Source organism: Zosterops lateralis (assembly GCF_965231275.1).
Source record: "Zosterops lateralis genome assembly, chromosome: 20".
Taxonomy (NCBI): Eukaryota; Metazoa; Chordata; class Aves; order Passeriformes; family Zosteropidae; genus Zosterops; species Zosterops lateralis.
This window is the reverse complement of record NC_139780.1, coordinates 9,489,006-9,501,268: the sequence shown is the minus strand read 5'-3', so window position 1 is coordinate 9,501,268 and position 12,263 is coordinate 9,489,006. Positions and strand designations below refer to the sequence as shown.

The window sequence follows — 12,263 nt, the reverse complement described above, 5'->3', positions numbered from 1 at the left end:
CTTGAAGTCCAGTGAAACCCTTCAATGCAGGCTGTGGCTGTGCTGCTTTACAGCACGGAGAAGGTGGAATTTTATTCCTGCAAAGTATTTTTAATTTAAGTATGCTTTATGGCATAGTGCTTCTCCTGTCCCTGTGTGTGAGTGGCTTTGCTTGCCCAGCTGTGCTCTCACACAGCTGTGGAGAAGGGAGATGAATTTTCTGCTATCACGAGGAAATCTCTTGAACAGGGATAGAAAAACCCCTAATGTAAAGAATCTGCTGTAAAGCTGCTCTTCATAAAGGTTATGTTTAAATCCTTATTATCCCACCTGGGATTAATGCTGGGGCCTATTGCCATGAGCTCTACTTACCTCTAATTCTGTGCAGCCTGGCATGGCTGTGGTGGTTGGAAGGCCAGGATTAGCTCAAGCACAGCTTAGAAATGAGGTTTGTGCAGTGGCTGGAGGAGCTGGAGTAGGGAAGGTGTAACTTTATTTTAGGTACAGGCTGAGAGTGGCTGGGGTGTGTTACTGCTGTGGGCCTCGCTGCACCGGAAGCTTTTAAGCCGAGGGGAAATGCTAAAAGAGGCTGCTGCTTTTTTTATAGGGTCTCCCGGAAAGAAAACACGAGGGGGAAAAGGAAAAAACATGGTTAGATGCCACGAAGTAGGTGGCAGTGCCTTAACCGTATGTGTGTTGTATAGGCCACTAGGGCCCCTTCCATCCTTATCAAGGGGAGTGCTAACCTTCTCTCCTTTCATACAACACAACAGCTAAGCCGCACCCGATGGTATTTAAACCTTCAGTAAGCTATATCTACACAAGACAGAGAGAGCTAACCTTCCAACTGTTTTTGTCTTCAGTTTGACATCTCCTCTAATCCCCATAAATATTCTGTTATTATAAGTCCCAGATTTCCCCTAAAATTCCCCAAAATCTCGGTAAAATTGCTAAAACGCGCGCTTTTCGCCAACCCTTTAATATATTCATCAGTTTCAGCCAATCAGCGTGCAGAAGGCGGAGCTTCCCCTCCCGCCCCGGGACGCGTGGGGTGTGGTTTTGCTTTGGCCTCGCCGATGGGGGCGGGCGCCCGGGGTTCGCGGGTTCGAGTCCCGCCCCCGGCGGGGCGGTGCGTGGGGCGGTGCTGCTGGGACGAGCTCACCGGGAGCTGTGCGGAAGAGCCGCGTCATCAGCAGGGTTTGAGCTTTCCCGGCGGTTATCCCCCGGATTTGAGCTCTCCCGCCGGGTATCCCGCGGGTTTGAGCGCAGCGGGATGGCGCCGCGGGATGTGCTGGTGCAATGCCCGCAGGCGGAGCAGCGGTGCAGGAGGGAGCCCATTCCCGACGTGTTCCCGCTGCCCCGGAGCTGGCAAATCGCTCCGCGTTCCATCAGCGCTAATGACGAGTTACAGGTTCCAGATGTGGAAGAGCTTGGGTGGTTCCCCCCCCGCCCCTTTCCTTAAGGCCTTTCTCTTCGGCATCGCAAGGGGATAAAACCAGACAAACATTTCTCTAAATGAGCACTGCGACACCTCAAACCAGCCCGGGGAGCCGCTGATCCCACCGGGATTACCCCCCCAGCACCCTGCTGCAGCTCCCACTGATGGAGCCATCGCTTCATCCCCCGACCCCTGCGACTCTCCCCGACCTTCCCGCTGGGCTCCCGGGGAGAAGGACCAGCGGAGGAGCCGCTTTTCCGGAGGAGGCTGCGGGTCCAGGTGCAGCGCCCAGGGCTCTGTGTGGCCCGGCCCCGCCAGCTGTGCACAGCTGCTGCAGCACAGACTCTCAGACCGGCTCGGGGTGGAAGGGACCTTGCAGCTCATCCCATTCCAACCCCCTGCCATGAGCAGGAGCACCTTCCACTCTCCCAGCTTGCTCCGAGCCCTGTCCAGCCTGGCCTTGGGGATTTCCAGGGATGCTGCATCACTGCCGCAGAGCCCAGGCTGCTCCTGGCTGCCCCTTCCAGATAACTGATGAGTTTATTAGGGGATTAAAAGTTAGTTTCCCCTCCTTATTGAATGCTCTGATTTATGCATGCGTTTAAATCAATCCCATTTCCTGCCTTTTATCCCTTCTCCCGCAGGCTTTCAGGCTTTACTGTGTCAGACATTTGTTACAATCTGCATTGTTTTGAGGCAAGCGAGACGCCGTGGGTGGTTTAAGGGATTTGAATCCATGAGCTGCATTTCTTGGGCACTTCTGCCAGGTGCCCACTGCCCCTCCTGAGCCGTAGATGGACCAGTTTGTGCTGCCTCCCGGTGAAATATGAACAGCATCCCTGCTGCTGGAGCTGCTGTTGGAGATTAGCCCCAGCCTGGCTGGCCGGAGCTGTGTCTGGCCCAGGAGGTGCTTGCTGGGCTGGGGTGCCCAGGGTGGGGGATTTCAGGTGCTGCTAGCAGGCAGTTGCTGGATGAGCTACATAAGCAGCTTATTTTGTCATTTTAATTTTTTAATCCCGTGCATTCAGTCGCGCTCTCTTATTAGTAAGCATTAGCTCTGCAAGTCCCATTAGCTCCGCTGAGAGCTGGGGCTTTGCTGGTGGGGACAGCGCTGGAGGAGCCAGCAGGGGGCTGGGGGCCCGGCCCTGCAGCCGGTGACACCCGCGGTGTCCATGTGGGTGTCACCCTGGCCCTGCAGAGCCATCACTGCTCACTGCTTTCCTCTGCTGTCCCATTGTCCCCTCCCCGAGCCCCTGGCAGTCCCAGCTCCCTGCAGAGCTGATCCAAGCCCGGGGCTGGCTCTAACCTCTCCCTGCTTTATTAAGGCAACTATTTTCTCACATACACAAACATTCCGTTCAAACCCTCTCCTTCAGGTTTTCCCCTGAACCCCAGGGCCATCCCCAGGGCTGTACTTTGTTAGAGGATCTCAAGTCTCGGATTTAAAATTAGTTGACTGCTTCTCTTTCATAAAATGATTCCTTTCCTCTTTAAATAGCACAATATGTCACAGAAAGCCAGTGGGTCCGTTCATGAAGATGAGGCAGCTCAGAGAGGAAAGAGAGACGGGAAAAAAAAAAAAAAAAAGTAAAACCATACATCTCCCCAAACCCCTTCTGCCTAATCCAACTGAATTAGAGGATTTCGAAGTGGATTTAAAACTAAATCTTGATTAGGGAGAATTTCTCTCCAAGAGCTGCTGCACGGTGGTATTAATGGGAAGTGATCGTGGACAGAGGAAATAGGACAGAAATAACCGAGGGTAGCACATACGCACTCAGGTCTGTGCATGAACTGAAAGAATCGGGGAATTTCTCCAGAGGAAAAGGGAGAAATTCAACATAAGGAGCCTGGGTGCCAGGGGCTGGCTGGGCAAGAGGGAACAGCCCAGCCCTGCTGCACCGACGGCACCTCCCTGGACCCCCGGGAAGGGCTCGCAGGTGAGAGGGAAACACCGAGGACGAGGACGGGGTGAAGAGCAGGAGGAGAGGAGCTCCCAGGCCGCTCCCCAGCCCCCCGTGTTGACCCCGACTCCCCCCATGCTCTGCCGACACATGCCCGGAGGTGCCCATGGGATCCTGTCTCTGCTCACCGTGGTGTTCGTCCTGCCAGAGGGTGAGTGCTGCTCTCCCCGGGGTGCCGTGGGCTCCCAGCTTCCATCCTCCCTAAACCCGAGTTCTCCAGGTGTGATTTACCCTTGGGGTGAATTTAGGGCCACTTCCCCCAAAACGTGGGGCCGTGTGCTGGTGGGTTTAGGATGGAGGCAATGTCACCGTGTTTTGTACAAAAGGGCAGTGCGCCAGGATTTGGGATCCCCTGGGCTCCTCTTCCCTGATTTGGCCGGGGCAGGGACTCCCATCGCTGTGCCTGGCTGTGTGAGGGTGCTCACCACCCCTAAAACCCCCATGGGAGCACAGGAGGGCTTGACAAGGGCTCTGGCTCTCACTCAGAGGTGAGGAAAGGTAATGGCAGCAACCTGATTAATCAACAGAGGTTCCTTAAGCTCCACAACAGAGGTGGATGGTAGAAATTAATATAATTTAAAGGCTTTTTGGGGTTCATTGCTGGGGTGTTGTTGTTGTTGTTTGGTTTCTGGTTTTGGGTTTTTTTTTGCTATTGCTGTAATTTGTTGGGATTTGGTTGGTTTTGTTTGTTGTTTTTTTTTTTTTTTTTGAGAAACCTGAGAAATGGCTTAATTCCCATTGTGGCAGTTTTCAGACACAGTGGCTGCAGGGAAGGGCTGAGCTGCCGCCAGTGCAAGTGTGCAAAGCCCTAGGGACACAGCGAGGCCATTGGCCCGGGGTCACAGGCTCTCGGTGCTCTGAAGGAGGATTTCCTTTCTGTTTCCGAGCTGGTTTGCCTTCCTGATAGAGCCTGTGATAACATCAGCACCGTGTCCAGGGGGAAAACCAAACCACGCTGATAAACCCATCCCTCTGGAGCAAACACCTCCAAAACAGGCACAGCTAAACTGGAGAAATTTGGTTTAAAAAAAGGAAAAGCTGTTTCTGAGCGCGACCGAGCCCTGACTCTGGTGGTGTCTGTGGTTGGGAGGTTTCACCTGCTCTTTACACCCCCGGTTCCAAAGCTCCCTTGTTCCCACAGTTTGATCCCAGCTCAAATCTCCGGCTAATCTCTGATTTCGCACTGACCTCTAGCGGGAGATGAGTCTGTATTTTCGGGCCCACTGGGTAAACAAGTGACGGGCAGCTCCGGGCTCTGCCTTAATGCGACTTGGCAAGGCAGGGAGCGCTGCGAAGCGTCGGTAGAGAGCAGCTCGGAACGAGTTGAAGTCTTTTCCCCCCGGGGGGGAAAAAAAAAAAAAAAAAAAATCCAGCCGTGTTCCTTCTGGTTCTCGTTTAGTGTCTGGACTCCAGTGTTATGGCTGCAACATCGTGGTTGGCACCAAGAACGTGGACATGGGCTGCTCCAGCCCCGAGGTGATCACTTGTTCCCAGTCCCACCAGGGCTTCAAGCACCGGTTCTGCATTAAAACAGAGAGCGGTGAGTGTCCCCTCCCCCGGGCCTGGGGCTGCTGGGGCTGCTGGAGCCGCTGTTCACCCCCAAACCCGACCCTGCAGGGCCTGTCACATCACCCCTCCACCCGCCCCTGCTCCTGTCAGGGTCGCAAACATACGTGGGGAACCTGATGGTTCATTTTAGGGATCTCAGAGCACAAAAGACACAGCAGGGACAACTCAGTTTGCTTAAACAAAAAATGCACCTTTATTTAGTGCCAACAAATGCGATAGTAGGGAGAGAAAACAGAGAATAGTGAGAGAGATAGAGAAAGAGGGGAAGGGGATTATAGCTGCCAACGTGGAGGGACGAGTCCTCAAGGCCTAAAGATGCCCATAGACAAGGTCTTCTCCAGTGAATCACAAAAGGGGTGATCACAAAAGTGAGTGGGGTCTCCAGAGGTTTTATAGGTTGGTCAAGGTGGGAACCAGAGCGAGGGGCACAGAGCCAAAGGGGACCAGAGCGAGGGGCACAGAGCCAAAGGGGACCAGAGCGAGGGGCACAGAGCCAAAGGGGACCAGAGCGAGGGGCACAGAGCCAAAGGGAACCAGAGTGAGGGGCACAGAGCCAAAGGGAACCAGAGCGAGGGGCACAGAGCCAAAGGGGACCAGAGCGAGGGGCACAGAGCCAAAGGGGACCAGAGTGAGGGGCACAGAGCCAAAGGGGACCAGAGTGAGGGGCACAGAGCCAAAGGGAACCAGAGCGAGGGGCATAGAGCCAAAGGGGACCAGAGTGAGGGGCACAGAGCCAAAGGGAACCAGAGCGAGGGGCACAGAGCCAAAGGGAACCAGAGCGAGGGGCACAGAGCCAAAGGGGACCAGAGTGAGGGGCACAGAGCCAAAGGGGACCAGAGCGAGGGGCACAGAGCCAAGGCAGGAACCACCTGTGTTGAGGCTGGATACTCAGGAACAAGCTACAGGCCGTGCCTCTGGTACGGACACACCAGTTAGGACAGGCAGCCTCGGCTCAGTCCACCGTAACCAGTTCCATTGTTCTTGCACTCCGTTCTCATGGAGATGCACACCAGTCCTCTGAGACTTGGCAAACGTTCCACCTCAGCCGGGCCAGGGGCTCCCTTCAGAGTCTGGGGTCTCCAACCATTGCAGACAGTTGTGAGGCAAATCACATCCCTGGACAGACCCTGACAGCCCCTGACGTCCCTCCCTGTGCTTGCTCCGCAGTGGTCCTGGGCATCGTGCTGACCAGCGGCTGCGCCACCTCCCGCCACTGCCAGCAGCACGAGCTGCCGGGGGTCCGCATCCACTGCTGCGACACCGACCTGTGCAACGCCTCCCCCAGAGCCCCCCGGCCGCCCCCCGGCCACCTCCTGCTGTCCTGTATCCTCGCCGCCCTGCTCCTCTCCTGAGCCCCCGCGGGGATGGGGATGGGGATGGATGCTCACGGGGTGGGTGCTGGCAGCAGGGGTGTCCCCACCGCTGCTCCTGCGGGCGGGCAGGACCCCTCTCCTGTCCCCTCTCCTCAATAAAAGGTGCCGAACGCTGCGCCGGAGCTCTGGGTGATGCCCCCGCGGGGAGGACGGGGATGCTCGGGGGGTACCCGGGGCAGGGGGGGGCAGGGCCAGGGGGGCTCCGCACGTCCCCGCGGGGATGGGGAGCGCGGCCGAGGCTCGCTCTTCCCACGAGAGGGCATCCGCCACCCTCGCTCCGCGTCCCGGCCGCTCGGGGCTGCGGCATCCCCAGCGCGGGGGGCGGGCCCCGGGCCGGGGGCCGGAGTGAAACCAGCGCGGTTTGCAGGCGGTGTGTTTTCCCCAGCCGGAGAGGCCAAACAGCAGCTTTAAGAGAAAGATCCCATCCCGTGAGGATCGGAGCCCGAGCGGCTGCTCCAAGGTCATCGCGGGGGTTTGCGGCAGAGCTGGGAATTAAACGCATCTGTCTCCAGAGCCAGCCCTGTGCCTTTATCACCAGGGAAACGGCATAAACCTCGCTGTGAGAAAGGGATGAAATATTTTTATGCTATTTTTTTTTGTTCAGATAAAAAAAAAAATAATGCAAAAGACCTTTTCCATGCAAAACATCAGCTTTTGATGGCATTTCTCAGATGTGTGTCAGAAAACAAGCCAAAACTCTACTAAAAATATTATCTGAGGCACCTTCCCAACAGAAACACCTTGGGACTGATACAAAACACGTTCAGACTCTGAAGATTCAGAATAAAAGGAAATCAGAAAACAAATCCTAGAAGAAAAACAACAAGAGCAGCAACAGTACCCAATACCTCCTCTTTCCCCTTAAAACGTTCTTTATGATTTTCAGAGGAGCAGGAAACATTTCCTTGGCAGCTGGAGTTATTCTGGCTACTGGTTATTTATCTGCCTGTGCTGAGCTCTTGCAAAAAAAAAAAAAAAAAAAAAAAAAAAAAAAAAAAAAAAAAAAAAAAAAAAGCCAAAAAAAACACCAACAACCCCTCTTCAGTATAAATTCCCATTGATCCACCGAGGATCAGGATGGGGCAGAGCTCATGGCCCGAGGATGGGATGGGGCAGATAGAGATCCTGGCCCGAGGATGGGATGGGGCAGAGCTCATGGCCCGAGGATGGGATGGGGCAGTTCTCACGGCCCGAGGATGGGATGGGGCAGAGATCATGGCCCGAGGATGGGATGGGACAGAGCTCACGGCCCGAGGATGGGATGGGGCAGAGCTCATGGCCCGAGGATGGGATGGGGCAGAGCTCATGGCCCGAGGATGGGATGGGGCAGAGCTCATGGCCCGAGGATGGGATGGGGCAGAGCTCATGGCCTGAGGATGGGATGGGGCAGAGCTCATGGCCCGAGGATGGGATGGGGCAGAGCTCACGGCCCGAGGATGCTGCTGTGGCAGCTTTGCCACCCAGCAGCGTTTTGGGGAGGGGCGAGGAGCGGCCGCGGTGCCTCCGTCGCTCCATCCCGGTTCTCTCCCGGCCGTGCCGGCGCTGCCCGGGGCGGGTGATGCTGCTGGCCCCGCTCTGCCCCCCTCGCCCGGCTCGAGCCATCCATCTTACACCGTGTAAGAGGCCTGTTGCAATTAAGTAGGCTGAAGTGCTCCTGAACTCTTTAACCTTTGCCCTGGGATTGCTCCTTTTGCCCCGGGGCTGTGGATCAGCTCCATTGCACTCTCCAAACAGCGCCTGCTACTTAGCTGACATTTCTTTCTCCTGCTGGATCCTATTAGCACCCTGAGGTTGAAAATGCTACTTTGGAGTGTTGTAAGGAATGTGATTTATACTGGAAAGTAGCGGCAATCTATCTTTCCCTATACACACAGTGCACATGAGGCTGCAGAGCTGAATCCACATCGCCTGAACAAACAGCGCTGGGATAATTGGGGAGGAGGCTTCGGGCAGGGAGAGGAGCTGGGAGGGATGGCTCTGGGGCCAGGGGATTCGGGGCATGGGGCAGGCAATGGGGCTGGGCAGGAAATCTGCTGCCCAGTGGGATCCCATCCCCACACCAGTGCAGACTGGGCACTGCTGGTTTCTGAGCAAGGATTGGGAGCTGCCTGGGCTGTTTTCAGAGGTTTTGGTTGGAGGATCCACCGTGCTCTTCTTCTCTCTTGATCCTCTGATTCCTGAGCAGAACTCGCACTGGTTTGCCTGCATGGAGTCCATATCATGGATAACACAATCTGCATGGGAAGCAGATGGAAATAAGAATTGAATGGTGCCTGAAGGAGGGCTGATTAGCCGTTATCAGATATGACACGCTAACCACCGAGGCTCCTCGCCGGAATACCGGGTTAAAATCTCGGCAGTGTCAAATTTCATCCTCCCTGAGCAAAGAGACACTTTCCATAGTGTTTGTGTGAATCTTCTGGATAAGCCCTGGAGACTGAAACCGTCTCAGCTTCATCTGGGCATTAAAAGTCCCACCCACGTGTTTAAAAAAAGCCCCAAACCCAGAAACGCAAAAGCTGACATTTACTCTAAAATGTCTTTTTCTCCCTGCGTCGCTGCGTGGATCCCGTGTGAGCTGCTGCCTTCTCCTCATCACAGCAGGCTGGAGGCATCTCCTGGGCATTCCCACCTTTGGCCCTGCTGGAAGCACAGGGATTATTTTGCACACGCCAAAGTGTGTGCACGAGCATGCACATGGACACTAGCAGTGTTTTCTGGGAGAAAAACCGACCAAAAAAAGAAAAAGAAAAAAACACCCCAACCCTAAGCAGCCTCTGTGTCAAAAGCCCTTTTATAAAAGCCTCAGTAGCTGAAGAATTGCCATTGTTTCAGTCTCCAGTGAGTGCTAGTCTTAAAATATTTCCAGCTCAGAGCAGGCTTTGACATTCTGCCCAGACCCAGGAGACGGAACAAACATGAGTTCAGAAATGTTTCTACAAGGCACAGATCCTTCTTCTTTTGGGAGAGTCACACTCAGCATCTCACATCCTGTGGCAATGTCCTCCCAAAGTGGGGGAAACACCACAAAACACCCCTGGAAGCAGGGAGGGGGCACTTCTCAGGGGCTCCCTGGAAGGCAGGGGGAGCTGGGCTGGTTCTCACACCACTTTTACTCAGCCTTTCCCTCCCAAGCAGCAAAACCTGGGGTTTTTTCCCCCCCAGAAATGCTGCACTCCAAGCTGCTCTTCCTTGCAGACCAAACTCTCCATCCCGCTGGATGCCAGCAGATGGTCCAAAAGAACAAGGCTGTGTAGACTCTGGAAATCAAAGCAGACAGAGTTTGCAGTGATATTCATCCCCCTTTAGCCTTTTTTTTTTCTGTCTGTGTGTGTGTTCACCAGTGATGCTGGGAGTGACAGAGTGCGGGTTGAGATGGAGGCAGCTCTCAAAGCTTCACTATTTCCATCTCTGTGGAAGGGCAGGAAAAGGATGGACAGGGGCAAATGGAACCATGGAACGGTTTAGGTTGGAAGGGACCTTAAAGATCACCTCATTCCAACCCCTCTGCTCCATATGGTGGTGGCAGTGGGGACAGGGACTTGTTGGGGAATCACAGCACATCTCCTGGGACAGTTTCTCACCAGTTTTTCATGGTTTATCTCCCTTTCTCCTTCCAAAATAAGAAGATGAGCTGAGATATAAGTTGCTACACTTCTCACAAAAAAACCTCCTTTTTGGCATAAAAGTGCAGAAAGCTGCCAGAGGTTTGGAGGCTGCTGGGAATTATGTGGATGCCCTGGGGTCTGCAGGAGGCTGGTTCCAAGAGGCTGAATGCTCCAGAGAGCACAAGCCAACCTGAGCTTATCTCAGCTCTCAGCACTCCTGACGTTGGATAAAGGGCAGTGTTTACCCAAGAACAATGTGGGGTTAAAATTTAGTAAGTCCTTGTGCAACTCTTTATGGAGAGGCAGCAAGGACAAATAAACATCTCTCGAACACAGTCGGTACTCAGGCTCAGTGTTTAATTCATTCCCTGGAAATGCATCTTGTTTATGGCCATTCATTACAGGGGCTTGGAACAGCAGGGGTCTGATCCACTCCAAATTTCAGGCAAAATAATATGATCCTCATTTTGCTCTTGTTTGTTCCTAGGAGAGAACACAAGGTCAAATCTTCAACTAGTACAAAGTTTGTGCTGAACTACTGAGTGGGTTTTTTTTGTTTGTTTGTTTGGCCAAGTTTTTCCTCTGCTCCCTCTCCCTGTCCATGCCTCCCTCTCCTTCCAGCTCACCAGCCCAGGAGGAGCCCAGGGTGCCAGAGGATTTGGGTTTCCTCCTTGGGTGATAAAGGCTTCTAGAGGGGATTAAGGCTGGGTGGCCAAAACCAGCAGCTCCCAAGGCTGAAGGTTGGGATGTCTCTTATCTACTGCACCCCCACGGAGATCTCACACGTGGGAGGAGATCCAGCTCCCTCCTGCCGGGGGATGCTGCACTGAGAAATCCCCTTCTCTGGGAGCTGCTCCAGGCCCATCCATTCCACAAGGCTGAGAGGGAGCAGTGCCAGCTTTATTGACAGAAACCCACAAACTGGGTCATGTTGCCCATTCCCCCTCCCAGCACGGAGCTCTCCTCATGTGCAGACACCCGGGCAGCGCTTTGCTCCAGGGCTCTTGGGGTGCAGGAGCTGGACACACACTCTGGCTGGGCTCAAATGAGCCCTGAGCCCCCAGGGCAATGCTCTGTTCCTCTAGGATGGGAGCCAAGGCTGCCCTGTGCCTGGGGCTGGCCATGGGGAGAGCTGGATGGAGGGAGAAGGGGGATCCTCGCTCAATTTAATAACTCCACGGCGCTGTGGGAGCCAGAGATGTGCCTGACCTACATAGAGCCCCGAGCCCTCCGAGCACAATCGATCCATTGGCAGCAGAGAGGTCACAGTGTGGGGGAGGATCTGCCTCCCTGCAGCCAGCCAGGATCTCCCCTGGGAGCCACAGGAGCCGGCAGCACCGGGGCTGTGTTGGGTGAAGGCCCACGGCAGCAGCTTCTCCTGCACGTTGTGCCTGCATCCCTCTCCTGTGTCCTCCACGCTCAACAGCCCTGGCACAGTGTAACCCGCCCCTTGGACACCTATTTTGGGCTGTTTTCCTGTTTTTGTGCATCAGGGAGGGAGAGGTGTTGTGTTGTGTGTGCCCTTAGGACACCTCTGAGTGATGCACACAAGGGTTTGGCTGCTGGGAAGTCAAAAGGTGCCCAGCTGGGCTCAGCAGCTCCCTTCACATCTCCTGATGGAGCCTGCTAATGGATCACCAGAGGACTGCAGTGTCCTCCCTCCCAGGTGTCTGGGTTACCCAGGCTGGATTCACACCCTGGAGCCTTTTCCTTGGCTGGGTGCTTTGAGCATCTCACACTGCAGGGCCGCTCTCACTGACCTCCCGGGCTCTGCTGCAGGGGATGGATGTTCCTGGCATCGTTTGCTCTTTGATGTCCTTCAGAGGAGGGGCTGGGAGGGTGGCAGGATCATAATGGCAAAAGAAAGGGTTAGGGGTCAGGATTAGGGTTAGAGTTAGGGTTAGGGGCCAGGATTAGGGTAGGCACTGTGGTGCCAGGTGATATTTTCGCCCCCCAAATTCTCATCAAGTAACAGTGAAAAGGGCATGAAAATACCATCTTTGGGCACAGTGGACCTAATCGTGCAGTCTACCCCTCTCCAGGCACCCATCCCCTGCCTGCCTGGGCTGGGGCAGGATGGATGAACGGCCAGAGGGAGAGACTTTGGCGTGGGCAGCAGCGTGGAGGAGGATGGAGAAAGGTGTGTGACGGACCAGACAGCGCGTCCTCGCCGTGGGGAACTCCTTGGGGACAAAAGCCAGCTCTTCTGGGTGTCAGCGTCATGTCCCTCCCCTCAGGTTGTGTCGTTGTCAGCGCTGCCTCCTCGGAGCTGCCTCTGCGACAGCAATTACCGGGCTCGTTAAACTCCGCACAGCGAACCCCGCGCGGAACG

General features: G+C 55.0%; 1 protein-coding gene across 1 annotated transcript; it reads left to right on the top strand.

The window, feature by feature from the left end:
• Positions 1–3,456: 3,456 nt before the first annotated feature.
• LOC310917390 (uncharacterized protein) lies at positions 3,457–6,481 on the top strand (the record flags this gene model as incomplete). The annotated part of the gene is made up of 3 exons (XM_083875558.1): positions 3,457–3,532; positions 4,781–4,921; positions 6,118–6,481. 3 exons carry the CDS (start codon positions 3,457–3,459, stop codon positions 6,300–6,302), a joined length of 402 nt encoding a protein of 133 aa, XP_083731684.1. The 3' UTR covers positions 6,303–6,481.
• Positions 6,482–12,263: the final 5,782 nt, after the last annotated feature.